This window comes from Rutidosis leptorrhynchoides, chromosome 10, assembly GCF_046630445.1.
Source record: "Rutidosis leptorrhynchoides isolate AG116_Rl617_1_P2 chromosome 10, CSIRO_AGI_Rlap_v1, whole genome shotgun sequence".
In the NCBI taxonomy this organism is placed as follows: domain Eukaryota; kingdom Viridiplantae; phylum Streptophyta; class Magnoliopsida; order Asterales; family Asteraceae; genus Rutidosis; species Rutidosis leptorrhynchoides.
In genome coordinates this window covers 265,520,791-265,547,378 of record NC_092342.1, presented here as the reverse complement: position 1 = coordinate 265,547,378, position 26,588 = coordinate 265,520,791, and the positions used below count along the sequence as shown (strand labels likewise).

Below are 26,588 nucleotides of genomic sequence, written 5' to 3'. Positions count from 1 at the left end.
CCACTGATCACGTATAGTCATTTTTGTCAAATCAGAGGGGGATGGATTATGGATGGTCTAAGTCACCAAGAAGTCGACCATTGTTACTTTTCCTTATTCATAATTTGGTAGAAATTGTAATTCTAGTCAACATCGGGGGCATTTTAAAGACACTACATGTATATATTCCAGCACTCGCCAAATTCCCTCCTACTTCCCCACCTCCTCTCCCTAATCTTTTTTCCAAGCACTTGATTCACCTTAGGTTCACTTTTAGATTCTAGATTATTCATCCACCATGGCTATGGCTTTCAAGATGGTATATCTCCACCAAACTCCCCTAGTTTATTCCAATTTCAATTCAACTTTTTTGTTAAACAATAAAGAAAAACAAAAAATCCATTTTGATTTTATGTCTCGTGATCATTCATTAGTTTAAGTTTCATTATTAGATTTATCAAATTCAATATCTTCAAGTAATTGTAACTAGTTTAATTATGTATCTTATAGGCGACAACGGGAATGTGGGTGACGGATGAATGTAAGAACTCGTTTATGGAAATGAAATGGAAGAAAGTTTATCGATACTTGGTGTTCAAGATCGATGAAAAGTCAAAGCTAGTGACTGTCGATAAAGTTGGCGGTGCAGGCGAAAAGTATTCGGATCTCGAAGCTTCCCTTCCCGGTGACGATTGCCGTTATGCCGTCTTTGATTTTGATTTTGTCACCGTTGACAATTGCCATAAGAGCAAAATCTTCTTCATTGCATGGTCTGTCACAATCTTTTCCTCTTACTTATATATATATGTGTCCGTATTCTTAATAATTATTAATATGTCACTAGGATCTGATCCTCAAACAGGACAATGATATACAGGCATCGCTAATCTCTCGTGATTTCACAAAACTAATGGTGTAATTAACATCACAACGACGACATTTAAGGCTGTCTAGTGGTTGAGATTGACATTTCAATGGGGGTTATGTAAATGTAAACAATGAATTAATTATAATTATGCACGTTTACAACAACTCTAAGGACCGTTATTAGTAAAATCATAATTAACTTTGTCACACTACTTGCTTATGTGTCTGGCTTGAATGGGTCTATTTATAATAAAGAATGGAATTCGAACTCGAATCCATAATAATAATAATAATGATATTAATTCAAAGCATGAAATATATCAAGCCGTTAAAATATAAAGTATTCTTATGGTTATAGTTTAGTTTATTTATAACAAAATCGAACTCCTAATGGGAATATATGACGTCTATATGGAAAAGGTAATCACTTTCTTGAAATATTTAAAGATAAAAATGGTGTTTCTAAAAGAAATTGTTTTATTTGTGTGCTATGATACTCTACTAATTACACACAAATATAGAAAAAGGAAAAGAATGCCTATGATTGCACTTAAAAAGTCTTTGCAATACAATTCTTGTATATAAATTGAAAAAGATACATTTCTCCTAAAGAGTATGTCTATGTTTTTTTTTTTTTTTTTTTTTTTCAAAAATAACGAATACTTTCAAAAAGAACATAAAATGTTTTCGTAGAATTAGTCTATGTTATAACTGATTTTATGGGAAAATTTTGTATTTTTTACTCAAATGTTCGCGGCCTAATCGGATTATTTCGTGATTATTTTCGACCCTTACTCTTATCACCCCTAAGATATGCTGTTAGTAAGCCTTAAACCTAACACATGTTGTGAGGATATAAGGACTTCAAGTAATAAGCTATCTTGGGATGCTTTAAACAATCTAGCTATAATCAAATGTATAAATCTTGTACATAATAAACAGATGAATGAATAAGGTATTTGAAATGAGAGTGTGCAATTTTTTGTATATATTTCAGGGCTCCAAGTGCATCCAGAATTAGAGCAAAAATGTTATATGCAACATCAAAAGATGGAATAAGAAGAGTGTTGGATGGTATCCATTATGAACTCCAAGCAACAGATCCAACTGAGATGGGATTTGATGTTATTCAACACAGAGCCAAATAATTTTTTTAATCCAGATGGTTACTTACCAATAAACACCAATTACTCTTGATCCTTTACAAATTACCTTATCATAACTTACATGCATCAATAACAAATTACGAAACCGCGTATATAATTATGTTGATCAACCTGATGGATTAAGATAATTAAGGTCTTTTTGGTAAAGTAACCCTAGATTTAAATTATAAAAAAGCATGAGATCGGATCCTAAGTGATATTATTAGTCCCAACACATCATGTTCTTGGCATATTAGAACTTTAATTACTCAATTATGAAGCTACATGCTTCTTGCTTTTATCAGTCTCACTAGATATCTATATAGTTTAATGTTAATGTTAACTAGTGTACTAATGATTTAACCTGATGTACTGATTTTTGTACTTGGTGAGTTGGTGTTGTCCTTGTTTTCTCTAATGTAATGGCACAAATGGTTCCAAGGCAGATCTAGAAACATTTGTTAAACAGGTAAAAAGAGACTTACAGAATTAGAGATAAAAAAGAAGTACGTATTAAACATCAGTACATCATCACTACTATTATAAATTTTATTTTCACCCTTTATTATTTATTTTTTCAATTTTGTTTAAACAGCAAAAAAAAATATTATTGAAAAAGCCCCCTAACGAAAAGTTTAAGGGATTACAACGACTTTTAAAACCACGTGTTCCAACAAACATTATTACGAGCTTTAATACATAACCAACTAAACGAATAATTACAAATAATAATCAAACAAAACACTAATCTTCAACGGGGACAGCTCGAACATTATTCTATTACAGAGACGCCATATCATCCGAACTGAGGCCAAACAAATCACCATGATCTTGTCCTTCTCCTCAGCCAGTCCTTCCCAATCATCCACCCATGAAGTCAACTCTTGTCAAGAAAAGAAAGATGGCATTGGACGACCAAGACCAAGCCAAACCCTGATACACCTCCATAAGTCTAACGTCAATTGACACTAGAAAAAAATATGATCAACGGATCGACTCAATGCCATGTTAACACGATACACAACCAATGTCTTCAATCTCCAACCCTTTTTACAATTATTTGAGATGTCTTGGAAGCCTATCAAGAGTTATCTCCACAAGAAAATATTCACCTTTCGGGATAAACATTTGAGCCAACTAGTTTTATGAGCTGCAGCCGGAAGAATGTTATCACCAATGGCTGATCTTGTACAACTTACCGAAAAAGTGTTATCTTTAAGTCTGATGTTCCCAATCTCGTCAATTAACTCTTGAAGCAGTTGAAAGTTACGGCTTCCTAAGTCCTTACGAACCCAACTTCATGCCCAAACACCTTGAGACCACATTTGTGATAAACAACATTCGGCATTGTTGTAGAGAAGGAAGAATCTCCGATAGCGCAAACAATAAACTCCATTATGACTCCATTTATCCAACCAGAATCGAACAAGGTGGTTCCCAATCTTCCTACTTAACGGGCTACATGGAATAACACCGTTAGCCATCGAAACATGGTAAGCTTTAAGATGTTGGATCAAATACCTTTTAGGCGAGCACCACTACCATCAAAGTTTACGCAAGATCTATAGATAGACTTGATAATGATATCTCATTTGTGTCTGGAAACATGACGAACCTCCACACCCACTTGAAATTTAATGTGAAGTTGAGCGCTCTCGACGACTCAATTCCTAAACCACCTTTAAGAGATGCCAATTCCAGCTAACACAATGTATCTTCTTGTTGTCACAAGTAGACCCCAAAAGAATTATGCTCGAAGTCTCTCTAAGTCATTAAGAACCATATCATGGCATTTGAATAAGGGCAAACAATATATACCAATACTTCACCCAACTGAAATCATATTAACTTTCCAACGTGAGAGCGTCCTCCTGAAATGATCTACAAGAGGATTCTATCTCGCGATTTAGTTCATGTTAATACCCATAGGGATGCCAAAATAATGAAAAGGCGAACACTCCCATCGAACATCCGATCACCCTTATAAAGTTTTCGACCACATGAGGAACCCGTAGGCTAATATATGAGATTTATCAACATTTAGTTTAAGATCTGATTGGCTATAAATTGAATCAAACACCAACATGATTAAAAAAAAAAAAAAAAACTCGGCTTATGCCAATCAGAAATGACCACCGCATCATGTAACGACCCTGGATTTTCCAACGTTTAATTAATAATTATTATTATTAATACTTGTAATTTAATGAATGTATTGTTTATATACATTTACTTGTTACCATACTTGACTTTTAAATGCCTGAAACGTCTTTGTGACATACGTACATTACACGAATAATATTTTTAGAATATTATTTACATTCATGATTAAGTTTTATTAATCATTTTAATTAACTAAGGTTACTAGTTAATTACTTGGGCTTATTTATTTAATTTGTTACTTACATGCATACTTGGGCCTTATGATTGTACATGGGCTTAGAAGCCCACCCTACTTATCTTAATGGACTAATTAGCCCATCATTAAGCTAATGAAGTATTAAGATTAAGATTAAGGCTTAACTAGTTAGTTTAGTGCATGGAATCTAGTTACTAGTTTGGTTACACCTTGTTCCAACACCAACACACCTATTAACCAACTTTTAAGCCTTTACATGTTAGTGACTAGTGAACATTCTCCTTCCCCCTCCCCTTGATCAAACCGTCGGCCTACTTGTGTATGGGGAGGATTCAAAATCTTTTTTTTTTGTTACATATTACTAGTATTACTCTTTCATTTTACACACACACAAAAATACTTCACATTTTCTCTCATTCTTTTCTCTCTTTTTCTCTCTAATTCTTGTAAGTAACTTGAGACTTTTCTCTCTTCTTTTCTTTGTCAAAATCGAACCTAAACAAGCACATCATCATCATTTACTTAACTTTGATTGTTGTTTAATTACTTGTTGTTGTTTTGTTACTTGTCTTTGTTTGTTATTACTTACTAGTTACAAGAATCAAACTACTTAGTTTGATTCTTCATATTATCTTGTATTTACAAGAACATACAAGAACTAAACTTTCTAGTTTATGTTCTACTTTTAATGTTTGAAAGATTGAAAGTTCATGTGTTGTTAAACTCATACTTGTGATTCATGTTTGTAAACTTAAAGTTTACATTCTTAAAGATCAAGCTTTGGCTTGAATCTTTAAAGTATGAACAACCATGACTTGTTACTTGTTTACTTAGCTTATTTCTTCATTTTCTTGCATCTTAAATTCGTGTTTGATGTTATAATGGTCAAGTGTTACTAGTTAATCTTGATCTCATACTTTCTTGAACTAAAGTTAACTTTATTACTTAGGATTCAACTTAATAACTTTAGATCTAGACTTTTGAGTCTTGAATCTTCAAGATCAAACTAAGAAGTATGTTCTACATCTTAAGATCTTGATTAGTTAGTTTACTTTCAAGTTTGTAGTTCAATATTACTTTTATAGTTCATGTATGTGTCGGATCTAAGATTTTGATGTAACTTTGGTTCATCAAGCTACTTGCAACACTTAAATGAGTTGTGCTACATGTCTTAGACTTACACAAGTGTTATGATGGTCAAACCTTGGTTAAGATGATGCAAACACATCAACGAGTTGTACACTTGAAGCTATATGCATCAAGGATGAGAACCGTGATAAGCATCGAGTACCAAGAAACCCACTGGAACCTACTGTTTACTGTTTCTGGGTCTGATCAGTATGACCTGGGCTACTGAAAAGATGATTTTAAGTTAGCTCTGTTCGATTAGATAACTTTTCATTTAGGACTCGTCTTAATCTGAGTTACGGTTTAGGATTTATGGCCCTCCGATCGTCACTATGTCCTTTTAACGTTGTGCTGAAAATTCTGACCTACTCGCACTTAGACCGTCGCCACGGTCAAACGAAGATGAGTTTGATTCTGGAATTTTTACCACAATTAAAGGACTCATATACGGAGCCATGACCACTGGTCTCACCTTATTTTAGTAGGTATAGAGGCCGTGGTGACTGATCCAAGTCAGCCTTTGTTTTAAACTCTTTTCTAGAACGAAACTTACTTTACACCTTTTGTTTGATGATGAATGATGATGACCTTTAAGACCTAATTTACATACATATAAACCTATTGGGACGATTTACTGACTTAGTACTATTTGACTTAGGTTGAGGACTTTCCGGACCTACGTACTTGCTTATTTCCCGACTCGAATTTACCACTACTTTACCACTGTGAGTTATAGCATCCCTTTTTACTTTAACTATTTTGGGAACTGAGAATACATGCGCATTTTACGTTTTACATACTAGGCATGAGTACTTAAACTTATATATGTGTGGGTTATACAACGGCATAAACATTCCCTTTAGCTCGGTAACGTTTCGTCATTGGTTTTTGAACCGGTGAACGCGAATCTTAGATATGGATCCATAGGGTTTGACATCCCCACTCGGGCTAGTCGCGCTAGCATTTAACGAGTGTTTAATACTTCGTAAACATACGCACTCGTCAAGTGTACTTTCAGGGGGTTATAAACGTTAAGTTAGTTACCAAGTGCCCACGGTTAAACATATACTTTATCATACTGTTTTGAAACGCTCTATATAGCACTGAAATCTCGTGGCCTACCTTACATTACTGTTATACTTAAACTATAGCTCACCAACCTTTGTGTTGATGCTTTTAAGCATGTTTTTCTCATGTGCTTAAGGTTGCTTCCGCTGTGTACTAGTCTTGCTGTAGACACCCGCAGCTTTAGAGATGTCACCGCATAAACATTTATCTTGCATTCATAAACATTATTACTTTTGAAACTATGATTTGTAACGACCTAAGGGTCACACACTATTATACTTTCTTCTGTTCATAGAAGCATACTTTGGTTGTAAAACATTCGACGTTAGTTATGACGTCACCTTTTATCATGAATGCAAACTTGATTTGAAATAGCATATAGTGTTTGACCTTGTAATGATCCTGTTGTTGATGATTCGTACACGATGGTTTTGTACGGGGCATTACACATCATCTGCATAGAGAAGGTTAGAAACAAAAATATTATCAAAACCAGCACGAGCCTTATTGATGCGTCCTAAATAGACTGAATCCTTCTATAAAAAGAAGGAACAAACAAGAGCTAAGGGGGCCACCTTGCCGTAATCCTCTTTCCAACTTAAACTCGACCGTAAGACTCCAATTAATGAGCACCGAAGTTCTAGCATATTCTGGGCACATACTTATCCAATTCCGTTACACAAACCCAAACCATAACATAGACATCATGAAATCCAGATACTCACAACTGATGGAATCATAGCTTCCTCGAGGTCTACTTTGAAAGTAAAAAACCGTTTGATGCTTCTTCTTGTACCACTCCATATTTCTCTCAAATTCAAAGGGCCATCGATAATCTAACGTTCAGTAATAAAAGTTGATCGATCTGCACTAATAATCTTTCCAGTCTTTCCAGTAATAAAAGTTGATGAAGCCGGCAGCTGGTTGTCAATCAGCCTGCAGCTTCATCCGCTCGCAGCCAGCAGCTTCATAAAGCCGTCCAGCAGCTGAAAGTGGACAAAGCAACGGTCAAAAACATATTTGTTAAACCTATGAACTTCACTCAACCTTTTTGGTTGACACTTTAGCATGTTTGTCTCAGGTGCCGATTGATCAAGCTTATTTACTTACTGCTTATGTGATGCTACTTGGACTTAGGATCAAGAGATATCGCATTTATTATTCTTTCATTTGAAACAATTACTTTATTGTAATTCCCATTATTGTAACGACATTTCATTTTCCGCTGCGTACTCAATAAAGTTTGTTCTTATCATTTAGTATTGTTCTCGTATATTATAATATGTTGGTTTATTTGATATTAATGTCACATTCACCCAGGCCCTAATTGAGGGTGTGATAGATTGGTATCAGAGCATAACCAGGCTGTTATAGAGAACCAGGATTGCATCTTTATGTGTGCCTTATTCGCTAGCAAGGGTGCCTTAGCAATCTAGAAAACTATAACCTTTCATGCCTTAGACTTTAAAGCGCTTAGGATTGCCTTATAATCTTAACACTTATGGCCTACTAAACTCGACTCAAAGATTCTAATCAAAGTCTCTTTCCTAATGATAGGATGTCAAGCTCAATCGTTAATCAACCAAACAAAATGACTCTTCAAATCTTCTGAAGAAATGGCTCGCTTTAAACCTACCACCGAAGTAGGTGTTGGACACTCTTCAACTTTGAGACGAGTTCAAAGCCCACCTTATGGTCTTGGTGGTCCTCCCTCACCAAACTATAGTCCAAATACTTTACCCAAGTCTCCCGACTACTACCCAACCCCAAAAATTAAAGACAAGGGGAAACGCCCTGTTGATTTTAATGAAGATGGCCCGTCTAAGAAAAGAGCTCGATCTCCTTCTTATGATAACCATAACGCCATGTGTGAAATCATGAATCTACGAACGAGTACCGAGAAGAACTTCGATGGTTTGCTTCGCCACCCGTTGGGGAAAGCAATTACTTGCTCATCTCAAGGAGAATGTTGATTTCTAGTTGGATATGAAAAGAAATCGAGTCAACAAGCAGTTTGCTCTAAAGGAGTACGATAACAACGCAGTCAACAGCCGTGTCACTAACCTCGAGTATCTCTATTAGAAGCAAAAGGCGAGGAACGAGAAAGTGGATGAGTTTATGAAGAAGGTGAAGGATGAGAAGAAGAAATATGAAGATTACTTCAATCTTAATATTTCCTAGATTATTTTTCCAATTTCCTATCTATGTAAAGGCTATGCCTTAAACTATTTCTATTTCCGAATCGTGTATTAAAAAAGGCTTATTTAATGCCTTGTTCTAATAATATAAAGTGTTCTATTAATATCATGTGATATCAATGCTTTATTTTATTCATACTTATAGTTGCCCAAACTTATAACTTGTCACCTTACCAAACTTATGTTCACTTCTATGTAGTGACATCATGGTTTGTCCAGCTACACCTACTGTTAACAACATCGTATTGACCACCGAACAATTCCAACAGTTGCTTGCTGCCGCCCAAGGCAATACTCAAGCTAATAATGTTAATCCTCAACGGAAGCCTTATTCTTACAAGGACTTTACAAACTGCCATCCTCTCGTTTTCAAGGGAAATGAAGAGGCTGTCGAACTAGTTCGATGGTTCGAGAAGCTAGAGTCTATCTTTCGCATTTGCAACTGCGGGGATGACGATCGGGTCAAATATGCCACTAGCTCATTAGCTGGTAATGCTTTGACTTAGTGGACTGCTTATGCTAAGTCCGTGGGAATTGACAATGCTAATGCAATCCCATGGGACGAACTCAAAAGCATGATGGTTAATAAATTCTATCCGAGAAGTCAAGTTCAAAAACTTGAAGCCGAGTTCTGGGAACTCAAGGTGAAGGGTACTGATATTGAAAGCTGCACCAATCGTTTTCTTGAGCTTTCAACATTGTGTCCCGAGATGTTTCCTACCGAAGCACGAAGGATTGAAAGGTATATTGAAGGTCTCCCCGAAGATGTTCAAGGGAATGTTATTACTGCCGAGAATGTTACTCTTGATGCTGTGATTCTCATGGCACAAAATTTGATGTTGGCCAAGAGAAGAAGAGCGTCGGCTAATAAGCAGGTTGACACTAAGAGTAATGAAGGTAAGAGGAATTTTGAGCCATCTCAAGGTTCGACTCAGAATGTTAGTAAGAAATCGGCGGATAGTACAAGGACGAATTATAAAGGCACTTATCCTTTTTGTATTCGTTGTGAAAGGCATCACCCGGGGCAGTGTACTGCTACTTGTACGTTGTGTAAGAAAGTGGGACACGTTGCTAAGACGTGTAAGACTCCTCCAAAGGATAAAGCTATTGTTCCTGCTCAAGCTCCTCCTACTTGTTACACTTGTGGAGAAAAGGGACACATTAGTCCAAATTGTCCTAAGAAGAAAGATAATCCCACTACTGGAGCCAATACTACTGCTGCAAAGGGTCGTGCGTTTGTTCTTACTGCTGCTGAAGCCCGAGATGAAGATGAGGTCATCACAGGTACGTATCTTGTCAATAATTGTTATGCAACTATTTTATTCGATAGGGGTGCCGACAAAAGTTACGTGTCTAATGAATTTTGTACCCTATTTACTGAAAAGCCTCAACCCTTAGAAACTAAACGATTAGTAGAAGTAGCCAATGGAAAGATCATGAAAGTCGATAAAATCTATAAAAACTGCAACCTAATCTTAGCCAATAAAGAATTTAAGATAGACCTTTTGCCGGTCGAGCTCGGAAGTTTTGATGTCGTAGTTGGAATGGATTGGTTACGTCCATTACATGCTGCAATCTTGTGTTTTGATAAAACCGTTAACATTCCGTTGGGAAATGGAGAGACTCTAGTCATTCAAGGTGACAAGAGTGGTTCTAATCTCAACATTATCTCCTATATTAAAACTCGCAAATACCTTATGAAAGGTTATCCAGCTATTCTAGCCCACGTTAAGATGATCGAATCGAAAGAGAAGTGTATTAAAGACGTACCAGTAGTTAAAGACTTTCCTGATGTGTTTCCCTAAGATCTTCCCGGTCTTCCACCTCCTCGACAAGTCGAATTTCAAATTGATTTAGCTCCCGGTGCTGCTCCCGTTGCTAAAGCACCATACCATTTAGCACCTTCCGAAATGAAGGAATTATCTAACCAACTCCAAGAACTATTGGATAAAGGTTTCATTCGTCTAAGCTCGTCCCCATGGGGAGCTCCTATTCTATTCGTTAAGAAGAAAGATGGTACGTTGAGGATGTGCATTGATTACCGCAAACTCAACAAGCTTACTATCAAGAATCGTTACCCGTTGCCACATATTGATGATATATTCGACTAACTTCAAGGGTCAAGTGTTTACTCAAAGATTGATTTGAGGTCCGGTTATCACCAACTCAAAGTCAAGGAATCCGATATTCCTAAGACTGCTTTTCGTACATGTTATGGGCACTATGAATTTTGTGTTATGCCTTTTGGCTTAACCAACGCTCCTGCCGTATTCATGGATCTTATGAATCGCGTCTGCAATCCATATCTTGACAAATTTGTCATTGTGTTCATTGACGACATCTTGATCTACTCCAAGAGTGAGAAAGAACATGAGCAGCATTTGCGCATGATTCTTGAACTCTTACGGAAGGAACAACTTTACGCTAAATTTTCTAAGTGCGAGTTTTGGCTCAAAATCGTACAATTCCTTGGACATGTTGTTGATAGTGAAGGAATACATGTCGATCCAGCTAAGATTACCGCTATTCAGAATTGGGAGATACCAAAGACTGCGAAGCATATTCGTCATTTTTTGGGACTTGCCGGTTATTATCGAAGGTTCATAAAAGATTTTTCCCTCCTTGCTAAACCTCTTACGAAGCTAACTCACAAAGGGAAGAAGCTCGAGTGGTCCGAAGAACAGGAGTCTGCTTTCAAGATTCTGAAGGAGAAATTGACCACAGCTCTGATTCTCTCTTTACCTGAAGGTTCAGACGATTTTGTTGTTTACTGTGATGCCTTAAAGCAAGGCTTTGGTTGTGTTTTAATGCAACGTGAAAAGGTTATTGCCTATGCATCTAGACAGTTGAAGAAACATGAGGAGAACTATACCACACACGACCTTGAGTTAGGTGCCGTGGTATTTGCATTAAAGATATGGAGACATTATCTATATGGTACTAAGTTTACGGTGTACACTGACCATAAAAGTCTTCAACACATCTTTGATCAAAAACAGTTGAATATGAGTCAAAGTCGATGGTTCGAGCTATTGAACGATTATCACTGTGAGCTGAAATATCATCCTGGTAAGGCGAATGTAGTTGCCGACGCTCTTAGTCGAAAAGACGATGTTAAATGTGTTCGTGCTTTGAACCTGAAAATCAAATCGAATCTTTTATCACGAATCTGTGAAGCTCAACTTGAAGCTATCAAACCAACACTTATCGAAGGTGAAGGACCTATAGGTTTCGAGAACCAACTCCAAGTGAAAGCTAATGGTACACGGTACTTTGACAACAGAATTTGGGTCCCTCGCTTCGGTAATCTCCGTGAACTAGTCTTGGATGAAGCTCATAAGACTAGGTATTCTTCTTCATCCCGGTTCCAGTAAGATATATCACGATGTGAAGGAATTCTACTGGTGGCCTAACATGAAAACCGACATTGCTACTTATGTTAGTAAGTGTCTCACTTGTCTGAAAGTCAAGGCTGAACATCAAAAGCCTTCTGGTCTATTGACACAACCCGACATTCCGCAGTGGAAGTGGGAATGCATCACTATGGACTTCGTTACTAAGTTGCCTAAGACTTCAAACGGTAACGATACTATTTGGGTCATAGTTGATCGTCTTACTAAATCTGCACATTTCATACCGATCAAGGAAACTGACAAGATGGAGAAATTATCCCAGCTTTACATTAAAGAAATTGTCTCACGTCATGGAGTTCCTATCTCGATTATTTCTGATCGTGAAGGTCGATTCATTTCTAGATTCTGGAAAACTTTACAATCTGCTCTTGGAACTCCACTCGACATGAGTACAGCCTATCATCCGCAAACTGATGGTCAAAGTGAACGAACTATTCAAACCTTGGAAGATATGCTACATGCTTGTGTAATCGATTTCGGCAAAGGATGGGATAGACATCTACCTTTGGTTGAATTTTCTTACAACAACAGTTATCACTCTAGCATTAAAGCTGCACCTTTTGAAGCTTTATATGGCCGGAAATGTAGATCCCCTTTGTGTTGGGATGAACTCGAGGATAGACATTTAACTGGTCCTGAAATTATCCATGAAACTACCGAAAAGATTGTTCAGATTAAGCAACGATTAGAAACTGCCCGTAGCCGACAAAAGAGCTATGCCGATAAGAAGCGAAAGGATATAGAATTCCAAGTTGGAGATAAAGTCATGTTGAAAGTATCCCCTTGGAAAGGCGTTGTCCGTTTCGGTAAGCGAAGCAAACTCAGTCCACGATATATTGGACCTTTCACAATCACTCAAAGAGTCGGTCCCGTGGAGTACCGATTAGAATTACCAACTGAACTTAGCCAAGTACATGATGTGTTTCATGTATCAAATATTAAAAGGTGTCTTGCTGATGACACACTTGTTATTCCTTTGGATGATATCCGCACTGATGAGCAAATGCACTTCGTTGAAGAACCTACAGAAATCATGGAAGGAGAGGTCAAACAAACGGGTAAAAGCAACATACCTATCGTTAAAGTCCATTGGAATTCGCTTAGAGGCCCCGAATATACCTGGGAACGCAAAGACCACATGATACGGAAATATCCCCATCTCTTCTCAACTACTGATGTAAAAAATATGCTTAAAATTTCCGGACGAAGTTTCTAATAACGGGGAGGTACTATAACGACCCTCATTTTTCCATTCTATACTTTTCCTTATTAAATGCCCAACAATATAATAAAACTTAACAATTAAACTTTAATTAACGGTTGTTAAGTATTAAGAATTATAAATTACTCTTAATAAATTATATTAATTAACTTTATACATTAATTGGCAAGTTAATAAAAGACGGAAATAATAAGTTAATTAATTTTCGTGAACAAAAGGTAATAAATTAAAGTTTAAAGTATATAACTTAATTAATCTTAAAACAAGTTTAGGGATTATTTAAGCTAATTTAAAGTGCAAGGACTAAAACGAAAAATCCCAAAACTCCTCCCTCGATAATGCCTAGCCAGAAAAAAAAATATGAAACGTCTAAAATACCCCTCCCAATTTTCGGCTCTCATGACCCCCATTACTTCCTCTCCAAGTCCAACTTGTTCCCTAAGTAAACCTAACCCTAACCCTCATTCTAGAATTTTCCTAGCACTCCTATAAATAGAGGCCTAAGCTAAACCTTTTCTTTGTACCAAATCTCATTCACAAATCTCTCTCCCCTCTTTCTTGTTTTCGGCCAAACAAATCGAAACCATCACCACCACCATCGAAATCCACCACCACCACCTTCAAGTTCTTCAAGTGATCTTCAAGTCGTTCTTCGCGTTCTTCAAAGTTCTTCATAGATCTTCAAAGGTGTTCATCAATCTTCAAGATTTTGATCTTCATCTTCAAAGTGTTTCATCTTTTCTTTGTTAATCATCTTCGAATCTTTAAGGTATAACATAAACCCTAAAACTTATTTACATAATCCTTGATCTTTGTTTTAAATTCATGTTCATGATACAATCTTGATTAATTCATAAACATATACATTATATACATGTACACACATAGATTTATATATACATGAAAAAGAAAAAAAAAATTTAATATGTATGTATGTGTATCGACCGAAAAAAAAGGGGGGAAGGAGTGTTTGATCTTTAAACCCTAGATAATTGTTAGAAGATTGGTTTGTGTGTAATTAAGGAAACAAAATAAATACATATATACATATACATATTCGATATATATATATATATATATATATATATATATATATATATATATATATATATACATGGAAAAAAAAATATTTTTATATACATACATATATATACGGTTTATATATATGAAAAAAAATAATATATATATATATATATATATATATATATATATATATATATATACATATACACGATTTATATATATACATATACATATTTAAATATTAAAACCCTAACTAATTAAACCTAACCCTAATTTATTAAACTCTAATTTAATAAAACCCTAATACATTAATTAAACCCTAATCATTTATTACTAAACCCTAATGTTAAATAATACTTTAATTAACTAAAACCCTAACACTATTATATAATACTAACACCTATACACTTATATTATTACTAACACATATAATATACTACTACTTATATTATATTATACGATTACGTTAGTCATTCACGATAACGTGTGATTACTCGAATGTCAATGCTACTTAAGGCCTAGGGTGATCCTTGGTACCACTATGGGACGCTTGTGGATTACGAATGCCAAACTTAGATTTTGGTCAAGAAATCCTGGGCCAACCGGTAACAATTGGTCATTCCGGTGACTCGGCGGTGGAATAGATGTTTGAGTATGGTGCACAATGTCAAACCCGACTATAGTAATCATACACCTAGTTATCTTCACACTTAGTAGGTGGTAGACTTATTAAGGACAACTCACTAGTGTTCGACACTAACTTTCTAAAAGTGGAAACTTACTAAAAATGGAAACTTTCTAAAAGTGGAAACTTACTAGGAATGGAAACTTAGTAAAATGAACTATAACACTTTCATACTTAACTTAAACTTGGGCAAAACACTTAACTACTCTTAAATGTCATTAGGTTGACTTTCTGCTCATCCATCCAAACTTTCTATTTCGAGGAATAACTCTCTCTCCTACTTACTAAGGTGAACTCATAGCCCCTCTCTTTATTGCTAGCAACTTATTTAAATTTTTGGGGTGAGACACATGCTACTTTTACTATTTACAATGTAGACACAAGTATCAACTGTTAAACTATGCTATACCCGGCTATATCCGACTAAGTCCCTACAGTGATATTTTTAATTGTTCGTTGAACGCATTCTTAATTATTGGGGGTAGGCCTATCGGGAGTAACGTCCCTGATACATTTGACCAAGTCATTGTATTACTTAATAATGAAATTAAACCGACAAGGACAGACACAACATGTCATTGGGGCAAACTTGAACGTTTAGTCTAAATATCACGAACTGGCATTACTTTTTGATCCCTGCGAGATCAACTTTATAAACTAAATCTTGTGGTCTAAAACAACGGTCAAACATATTTGTTAAACCTATGAACTTCACTCAACCTTTTTGGTTGACACTTTAGCATGTTTGTCTCAGGTGCCGATTGATCAAGCTTATTTACTTACTGCTTATGTGATGCTACTTGGATTTAGGATCAAGAGATATCGCATTTATTATTCTTTCATTTGAAACAATTACTTTATTGTAATTCCCATTATTGTAACAACATTTCATTTTCCGCTGCGTACTCAATAAAGTTTGTTCTTATCATTTAGTATTGTTCTCGTATATTATAATATGTTGGTTTATTTGATATTAATGTCACATTCACCCAGGCCCTAATTGGGGGTGTGATAGATTGGTATCAGAGCATAACCAGGCTGTTATAGAGAACCAGGATTGCATCTTTATGTGTGCCTTATTCGCTAGCAAGGGTGCCTTAGCAATCTAGGAAACTATAACCTTTCATGCCTTAGACTTTAAAGCGCTTAGGATTGCCTTATAATCTTAACACTTATGGCCTACTAAACTTGACTCAAAGATTCTAATCAAAGTCTCTTTCCTAATGATAGGATGTCAAGCTCAAGCATTAATCAACCAAACAAAATGACTCTCTTCAAATCTTCTGAAGAAATGGCTCGCTTTAAACCTACCACCGAAGTAGGTGTTGGACACTCTTCAACTTCGAGACGAGTCCAAAGCCCACCTTATGGTCTTGGTGGTCCTCCCTCACCAAAATATAGTCCAAATACTTTACCCAAGTCTCCCGACTACTACCCAACCCCAAGAATTGAAGACAAGGGGAAACGCCCTGCTGATTTTAATGAAGATGGTCCGTCTAAGAAAAGAGCTCGATCTCCTTCTTATGATAACCATAATGCCATGTGTGAAATCATGAATCTGCGAACGACTACCAAGAAGAACTTTGATGGTTTGCTTCGCCTTGTTACAAGGATCGAGGCTCGAATGGATGAAAAGGACCTAGTAATCAAGAAACTTTTGGAGGAGAATGCGGAGTTAAAGAAAGATATAAAGTTGGTGAAGTATGAGGAAGAACGTAACACCCGTTTGGGAAAGCAATCGCTTGCTCATCTCAAGGAGAATGTTGATTTCTGGTTGGATATGGAAAGAAATCGAGTCAACAAACAGCTTGCTCTAAAGAGGTATGATAACAACGCAGTCAACAGCCACATTACTAACCAATATGATAACCTCAAGTAACTCTATGAGAAGCAAAAGGCGAGGAACGAGAAAGTGGATGAGTTTATGAAGAAGGTGGAGGATGAGAAGAAGAAATATGAAGATTACTTCAATCTTAATATTTCCTAGATTATTTTTCCAATTTCCTATCTATGTAAAGGCTATGCCTTAAACTATTTCTATTTTTGAATCGTGTATTAAAAAAGGCTTATTTAATGCCTTGTTTTAATAATATAAAGTGTTCTATTAATATCATGTGATATCAATGCTTTATTTTATTCATACTTATAGTTGCCCAAACTTATAACTTGTCACCTTACCAAACTTATGCTCACTTCTATGTAGTGACATCATGGTTCGCCCAGCTGCACCTACTGTTAACAACATCGTATTGACCACCGAACAATTCCAACAGTTGCTTGCTGCCGCCCAAGGCAACGCTCAAGCTAATAATGTTAATCCTCAACCGAAGCCTTGTTCTTACAAGGACTTTACAAACTGTCATCCTCCCGCTTTCAAGGAAAATGAAGAGGCTGTCGAACTAGTTCGATGGTTCGAGAAGCTAGAGTCTATCTTCCGCATTTGCAACTGCGGGGATGACGATCGGGTCAAATATGCCACTAGCTCATTAGCTGGCAATGCTTTGACTTGGTGGATAACCACATAGTGCAGGTAATAAAACAAGTAAAACTAAAAGTAAATGAATAAGTAGGATGAGCTCAATACAAGTGTTCATCAAAGTCTTCAAAACAAAATTGAATAAGTATTTGAAAATAAAGACTAATCTAGTACAAGAAATGAAAATAACAGAATTAGGAAGTAAAACTAAGTTAAACCCTCTCTACAAGATGTCTCTAAAATGCCTGAATTTGGGCTCTATTTATATGTAAAAATTAGGATCAGCAGGCGGTTGACTTTTCTTAGCCGATGGCTCAGTGCGGGTCGACGGCTTAAATGATCTCCGTCTTAATGATGAATCTAGCCGGTGGTTTTTCCAGCGGGTGGGTCTTTAGTTATGGTCAACTACATTGAAGTTTGGTGCTTGGTCGGCAGCTGATCTTGCTGAGCCTGCGGTTGAAGGCGAAAATCTTGGAAAGTCATTAATCTTCAGACGCTCTTTCCATTTTTTCTTTAGCATGCGGCTAATGATTCTCAACTGGCGGCTGGCCTTCAAATCTTGGCGGGCTTTTGTCTTGATTAAAGATGGAATCTTCACCTTGGATGCCAGCCGGCGGCTGGGATTTCTAGTTGGGGGTTGTGTCTTTGACTTTTTGGTGACTTCTTGTTTTCTTGACCTTTTTGAACTTTTTACTGGTTTGATAGCTTATTTTCTTATCATAGATGTTAGTAAACCTTATCACATAAAATATGCTCAGAATACACATAAAAGGCCACTTTTGTGTGAGGAACCGAGAAGATACTGTCATAAAAGTATTGTAAAAGTAGGTATAATTTGAGGAGTACTATCAAAAGTTTAATAAGTACCTTTAGAGAGCACATTGTTCATGAACGCATTCAAAATTGAAATCTGCATGTCATCTTTATTGACATCCCAATACTTCTAAATAAATCTGAAAGAAAAACCATTTGTACCTGGAGCTTAGTTATTCCCGCAATTCCAGACTGCTTCTCTAATTTCCTCAACAGAAATTGCACATTCCAATATAATCCTATCCTCTTCCTCAGTTCCTCCACTTTGAACTCCGGATTTAGAGCCACCAAACGCGATGACCTACTAACAGCAGCAAACTTAGACTTACGAAAATCAAACAAATAAATTCCAATTATTTTTAATAGACGGCAAATGCAGTAATTTCTCATTTAGTTGCATTAAACTTGCATAAAAATACATTTATTTATAATTGAGTTATAAGAAATCTTGTGACCTTGATTTACCAATGTGATACCGCCCCTAGTAGTCCTTCAACAAAATAATCTGATTCTCTTTCAATTTGCGAAATGCTACATAAGTAAATCTTAAAAAAAAAAAAAAAAAAAAAAAAAAAATAAAAAATAAAAAAAAAAAATAAATCTAAATCTTAAGTGGTAGTGTAGTATATGTATGTTTTAGTATATATGTCACAATTAGCGAATCACGACCAAATTTTGTTAATTGGGAAATAAACTTTTGTAGTTTGAGAACTTCTCTGCGAACCATAATCGTAATTGATTTTTTTAGATTTGAACAAATAGTAACTTGTGAATTATGGTACAAAAATGGAACATAATCCAGGTACAAAATATACTTGGTCCAGTTTTGTATTTAAATGGGCTTATCTAAATTTTTTATATCTGGGCCCAAGTCCCGTCTTTCCAGATAAACAAAACAGTACATACATTGCGTGATTTGACATATAAAAAATGTTGGTCCACAACTTTTACAAAAGTTCATACATAAATCTGTGAATCATGAAAAATTCAAAATTTCATTGACTACTTATACATTTTTTTGGTATACTGCGATATTCTTGTATTGGTTAACTTATTAAATTAGTATGCTCTAATCCGTTTGTATAAATGTGTTAGGGACCTTACATGTTTAATTGCATCCCCATACCTAAAGATCAAATTTCATAATTTGTTGACATTTTGAAGTTTATGTAAACATCCGTAAGTAGCAAATTCAACTTATTTTGACGTACATCTCTTTCTAATGCGTGAATGTTTTTTGTACGACCTTCAAATTGCACATCTTTAACGACTTTGAAAAGCTATTTGTTGTTGTTATATGCTTTTCGTTATCTTCAAAACTTGCATATTCTTTGCCGTTGCATATAGATACATTGACATTTTCTCTTGTCCCACTCGATCAATTGAATTATTGAAAGTTCTTATTTTTTTTTTTCTTTTCGAATCTATTACTAAGTTCAAGTTGACAAGTGGAAACAATCATTTTCTTTCCATAACGTTAATTAATCGTACGTTTTTTTAGTTAAATGCTGATTTTGGAAAGAAATGGTCACGTAAACGACAATTTGCTTTTTGTTCAACTTACCTACCTTTGGACTTACGTAGAGTATGGCCTTAAATTAATTATTAGGTGTTGTGGTTGTTTGAGTTGTCTTTTTTGTTTTTTTTTGTTTTTGTTTTTGTTTTTTTTTTTTTGACAATCAAATCAAATAAGTATGTTAATGTTAATAAAGCAGATCATTATTGAAGCTTATTAATTACTAAAGCTTGGTTATTTTTTTCTGTCTCAAAATTTCGAAAACTTTGGCGGAACGGTGTAGACGTACTAGGACCTTAGATCAAACGTAATAACTAGATTAGAGGCGGAAAACACTAAACTAGGATGAATCGAATACTAAGTTCACCTTGGGATCAATTTAACCAACTAAATGTTGATATAATCGATGCCTAAATGATTGTATTCGGTTGGGGTATAGTCTGGGACGATAGTAACAGCAAAATACGACGGCAAGAGGGTGTAGGGTGTGTAACCTAACAATGTAACCCGACTTCCCTATTTATACACCATTACAGCGACCATCGGCCGGTGGTCTCTGACCTACGGCAGGTGGTGTTCGTCCCTCGACCGATGGTCTCTACCATCGGTCGATGGTCTGAGCTGCCAACCAAACAGCTCGAACCATACTATGTCGATACATTAATCAAACCAAACACAATGTATTAATGACAAAGTCCTTACACGACTGAAATATCAAAGACAAAACGAATAGAACATATTACAATCATAGAACTTGGGATTATGCACCAACAAACTCCCCATAAGACATAGTTCTATAACAAAAGTCTTCAGTCGTCATCCAATTCATTCGTGCGGATCAATCACCATATTGTTCAAGTAGCACAGCTTAGCTACTTTCACATACTGTTCAGCCTGCACCTTGTTCTCGCGTCGATAAAGCATACGATTATAATATAACGTGAAAATGTCAGCCTCGGTACAGTTTCGCAGCCAAATCGGATCCAACACACGAATGCACTCAATATCATTCTCGTTCACCTTATCAAGCACAATCACAGCTTCTTCTGAACGATCATCATAAAACCACCATCTGAATCTCTGACTCCAATTTTGCGGCAATTTCCTCAACGGTACCTTCTTCATAGTCTTTGCCCGCTTGTACTTTACAATTCTTCGAGATTCACCAGTTCGCGGATTAATCTTGTAACTAATCCTAGGAAACTGTGGTCTAAAATCTTCCCAATTCTTAGAATTAAACGCAATTCTAATCTTCTTCACCAGTAACGAAGATAGATCGTTCATTCCACAATACAACATTCTTAATCTAGCAATCTGCATCAGCTCAAAATACGGTAGCGACTTGAATTCGTGACCATGTTTAAAATAATCAACACCAGACTCTCGTTTAACTGTAAACATGTTGAATTCTTTAATGTAAGCCCAGGCTAGAATTCTTCCTTTCGCACTCTTTCTCAGATTTATCATCTTCAAATACTTCGGCTCAAGCTTTGGTTTCTCACAATACTTCCTAATTCTCAATATATCTCTCCAATCAGCTTCCAACTTCTCAACTGATTCATCATTATACTTAACAGGCAACAAACCTTCAGGCAAAACTTAAGTTATCTCCTTCTCTTTACACCTTCTATTCAAAATCTCATCATTAGTCTTAAACAATTCATCAAAACTAGGAAGATCTTCATTCTTATCATTTCGATATGTAGGAAAATCTTCATGAGTAACATCTTCAACCAGACCATCAACATCTCTATCACTTAGATCCTCAGTAATCTCTGGACCAAAAGATTCATCCTTAGATGGAGAATCATCGGACTGTGCGTCAGCAGCTTTAGCTTCCTCTTGCTCTAGACGCACTAATTCGTCCAGCTCTTCTCTAGAGAGGTTGTGAGGGATCTCTCCCTCTTCTAGGTCATCATAAACAACAGAATGCTTAAGCTCATCCTGTTTATAAAAGAAATCACTAAAACTATAATCAATATTAAGAGGAATTACTGACAGCACAGTAGCATGTGAAGAACCAGGAGCTTCCATCATTCTGTTATCCGGCTCATCCTCTGTAATCTCAATCAAAACAAAATTTTCTTCCCAGGCAGTCACTTTTGCAATAGCTGACGCCGCCAATTCTCTAGCATGTGCAGCCTCTCTCTTAGCATCAGTCAGTAGCAACGACTGATCACCTACTTTCTTCTGCAACAGATCAACTTGCATAGTCAACCGGGTAACATCCTCAGACTTAACACGATTCTCCTCTTTCAGCTTTTCAAATTGCTCATCCATTTCCTTTTTCATTGCCAAATTATCTGTCATAGCTTGAACATAAAGATCGTTCAAATTACGGAGAGTCGAGGAACCAACACCTCCTTCTGTCCCAGCATGAGGAGGAGCATCAGGAGTAGGAGTAGAAACAGTCTCCTGAGATACTTGTTGAGTCACAGGCGGTGACTGATGAGTTGATCGCGTTCGTTGTTGTGGTTGTTGTTGTCCTTGAGCTTGTGAAGGTGGAGTTCCCGAAGAAGCACCAGCAGCCGATCCACCAGTTTCTTTATAAACGAACCTGAATCTCTTCTTCGGTTTAAGCTTGGTTGAAACCTGAGAACCCTCATCTTCAACTAATCTCCTTCGCACACCTCTCGACGTATCCTCAACACCAGCATTAGGATTAACATCTCCTGCTTCATCAACTAATCCACCAGTACCGGACCCACCAGCAGCTTGAGTATTCACTGGTTGTTCCACTTCTTTATCACTATTAGCCACCTCAAAATCAGGCTCTCGATCAGATACACTATTCTCGTTTCTCCATTTCTTCCCTGGAGGGCACTGATAATTTTCTCTCGCAAGATGACACACAAGCTTGCCATCATCAGCACTCTTCTTTTGGTTCAGTCGATTGAAAGTAAGATCTGTCATATGCTTCAACTCAATAATATCTTTCTTCGATCTGGGCAAATCCACTGTTTGACGGTTGATCATAATTTGTAGAAACCTCGGATAAATCAAGTACAACTGGATTGTCACATTCTCCACCAGCAAATCAAAGATAACCCCCGAGAAATTGAAATCAGTCTTCAAAACTAACGCAACAAACATTCCTTGATATATCTCGCTCAATTCATCAAACCCGCCTTGTAACGGACTTAAGCATTTAACCACAACCAATGACAAGTATCTGTATGGTGGAGTGAACCCACTTCTCTTGATTGTAGCTCTAGTAATATCGCCAGTATACTTGCATCTTAACACACATCCAGTAATCTTCGTCTTCGGCAACTTCTTTGGTATGGTCTCATCATCCTCTAATAAAAATGTGTTGCGGATCGTATCTTCAAATATCTTTACCTCTTGACCACAAACAGTACTTACTATCACCTTCATGTCATCCACAGTATCAATCCTTGCATGTTCCTAGAATTCTCTCTGATGAGAATAATGTGCAGTACATGGCATGGACACAGCCGCAAACACTCTAGAACGCTTTAGAAATTCTATCACCCCTTTGTATTTACCAGGATTCGGCCCTTTATCATTCAGACATGCCATCAAGTTCGATCCATTACAAGCTTTTAATCCGGGAAGATTAGCAGATTCCGGACCCCCTGATGATTCAGTATCGGATCCGTGTGCAACATTTTCTGGATCTGCTTGAACACCTAACATTATGAAAATAACTGCAAACACAATTCAAATCAGTATAGAAAATTCATGACTCGTTAGATAACACAGTGTGATCATCACAGAATATATTACATCATTTAGACTAGAAGATCAAGATCACTATTACACGATCACATGTCCGAAGTTAGATTATTACAGACATAGAGTAGTGTGTCGATGCTAACAGGCTAGCATCATCAAATTACATACCAAGCTGTAAATACATAATAATAACACAAGCAAACACATAAACATAAACTTAAAATCATTTATCCCACAATGGGATTCTCTGGAACAAGCTTCTTAACATATTGAACCACACCAAGTTTCTCAAACAAGTTATGCAATAAAGCTGCATAAGGAAAGGGTTCTTCCATCTCAAGAAAATCTTTCATCACATGAATGAGAAAGTGACCAACATTCACTTGAATACCCTCTAGTAGGCAATACAAAAGCAGAGCTTCAGTACCAGACAACAGATTATCTTCTTCTCTCCTAAAGGTCACATTACTTTTGATTATTCTCAAGTGTATCTCATGTTGTTGTGACACATCGTCATCACTAATCTCAACCCTACCAGCATTAATTACTCTCCCTGGCTTGCATATCCTTGCAATAATGTCAGACAGTTTGAATTTGTTGGGAATCTTTCTTAGATCTTTGCTAGGATACAGAATTTTAACACCAGTGTAAGGAACATTCAACAGGTTTGAGAATTCCTCCATGGTCCATTTATACTGTTGGTCAAATAAGCCTGAGTGGATAAATTTCTTCTTACTATATTCTAAGGCCACATTGGCATAAAATTCCCAAAATAATACAGGACAAAAGTAATCCCCGATGTCTAAGAATGCTTGACACCCAATTTGTTCCCAACGACTATAGGTCTGTCGAGTCACAATGACCATTTGTTCCACTAGAATGGGTCGTCCACTAGCTAGAATCCTCCTACGATCGATATTAAACATCCATTGTCCAACAAAGGAATCACCTGACATTCTAATACAAACTACAAGCACAAGCATTAGATAGGCATAACAGAAAATACCAGAGACCTAAAATTCACTCAAATTAAACATAAAACTGCACCATCGGTCCAAATAAGTGACCATCGATCGATGGACTAGACCATCGGTCCGATGGTATAGACCTACGGCAAATGGTCTAAACAAAACACCAAAAATTTACCATCTGTTCAACTTGGGGACCTACCACCGAGTGTGAAGTCCTACGGTCGAGTGTAAGATACCATCGGTCGAGGGTCAGAGACCATTGGCCGAGGGTAGTTCATCAGATCTATCCCCAATTTGAAAACCCTTTTTCATCAAATCGACATTATTTTGATTAAAAACTATCGAATAAAGATCAGACAATGCCGTTTAACATGAATACATCAAACAATTCACACAAAACAAACTGAATATCAACGAATTTAAGCAAACATCCTAATCACCTTTTCAAACCTAAAATTAATCAAATCTAACAAATGAGATTGAGTTATGATACCTTGATTACGACGCTGGAATGACAATGAAAAGTTGCACAAATCACACGGACAAAAACTCATATCGCTCAATCTTGAAAATCGATTGTAAAAATCCACCAAAATCACCAAGTGACTGACCCGGTGGTATTTTGGGTCCTTTTATACCTCTTAGTGACCATCGGCCGATGGTCTTGTCCTTCATCCCGTTGGTCTAGACAATCGGTCGAGTGTCATAGTCCTTCGGCCGAGGGTAAATACTGTCGGCCGGTGGTCTTTGCTTTGAAAAAATTTAAACTTAACACTTTTCAAATCCAAACTTTACCTTCTTTTTCACATCCACTCCCCATGTGACTGATCTCCACAGTATAAAAATAAACACGCTCTATTCCTTTAAGCTCTAAATAACTTATTTTCAAGATTAACGTAAAACATAGGATTCCTTTCACAGTAAACCTTTTCGAGAACTGAGTTGTTAAGCTTAAAATACAAAACATAGATGCACATGCAACTAACTTATGAATGCAAATAAGAATGCACATGCAAACACCCAAAGCAAACTACTGTACAAGATTCAGCCTGTCATGATCAGCAATATTATAACAGACATATTCATTAACTTATAACCTTTTAAGTCCGCAATAATTCAACTTCTAACATCAGTTTCATTAAACAATAACATAAACAGATATATGATGTTATCAGCATAAGAGCAAGTGATACTGCTTATCATGAAGCACACTAAGAAGAGTAAAACACATATTTTTGTGAGTTGACATAACAAATTGATTCAATCTTTTGATTCAGGGATCAGAACTGAACTATGTTGACATGTTATTCCATAATTCATTCCTTAACTTATTTAGAAAAGCATATACAGAACAACTTTTAAATATATCAATAAACATTTACCAACTTTCACCCTAGACTTCGATGATCACATTATATTAATTACTTTAACATTTTTTAATGCCAGATTTTGATCACAAAGTCAGTCCTCATTTGAGATCGCACGATGTTTCAGGTAGAACAATTGAGCACAACATGTTGACGCTGTCCTCTTATCACATCTATGTACTTTCAATTTGATTGAACAGAACCATCTCACGATGTTTCTAGCAACCCTGTCAGCCATGAGCTTCTACCTTAAACTTACACTTTTCGTTTCAGATAACATTGTGTGTCTCAAATTTATTGCATACTTTATCAAGACGCATACCGGCTGCTATAAACCCCATACTTAAACGAAAATCGTATGATATATGATGTTTAATGGATGGAAGTGATATATATTTGAGTGATGGAATGCTAAGATACCTTCCAGAAGATATTCCCTGCTATCCAGGCCAATAGGTACAATCCCATACCACAGACAAAAGATGTAAAGTCCACCAAATTAGTGATGTGAACTGAATGATTTAAGTTCTCTATATCTGATGATCTGATAAATTTCTCCCCCTCGGATGTAGATAACTAAATCGTCCAAATAATTCTCCGATTGGAATATCTGTTGTCTCAGACTTAGATAACGTAAGAATCTTCGAAGCTTTGTTCAA

General features: G+C 36.4%; 1 protein-coding gene across 1 annotated transcript; it reads left to right on the top strand.

The window, feature by feature from the left end:
* Positions 1 to 203: 203 nt before the first annotated feature.
* On the top strand, positions 204 to 2,192 carry LOC139872237 (actin-depolymerizing factor 5-like). Its single transcript, XM_071860080.1, has 3 exons — positions 204 to 298; positions 490 to 749; positions 1,844 to 2,192. The coding sequence occupies exons 1-3, from the start codon at positions 278 to 280 to the stop codon at positions 1,992 to 1,994; spliced, it is 432 nt and encodes a 143-aa protein (XP_071716181.1). The 5' UTR covers positions 204 to 277; the 3' UTR covers positions 1,995 to 2,192.
* The last annotated feature ends 24,396 nt before the right edge of the window (positions 2,193 to 26,588 follow it).

Coding starts and splice junctions, on each gene's coding strand:
- LOC139872237 (XM_071860080.1), top strand. CDS start 278: ATGGCTATGGCTTTCAAGATG. Junction 299..489: donor TGGCTATGGCTTTCAAGATG/GTATATCTCCAC, acceptor TGTATCTTATAG/GCGACAACGGGAATGTGGGT. Junction 750..1,843: donor AAAATCTTCTTCATTGCATG/GTCTGTCACAAT, acceptor TATATATTTCAG/GGCTCCAAGTGCATCCAGAA.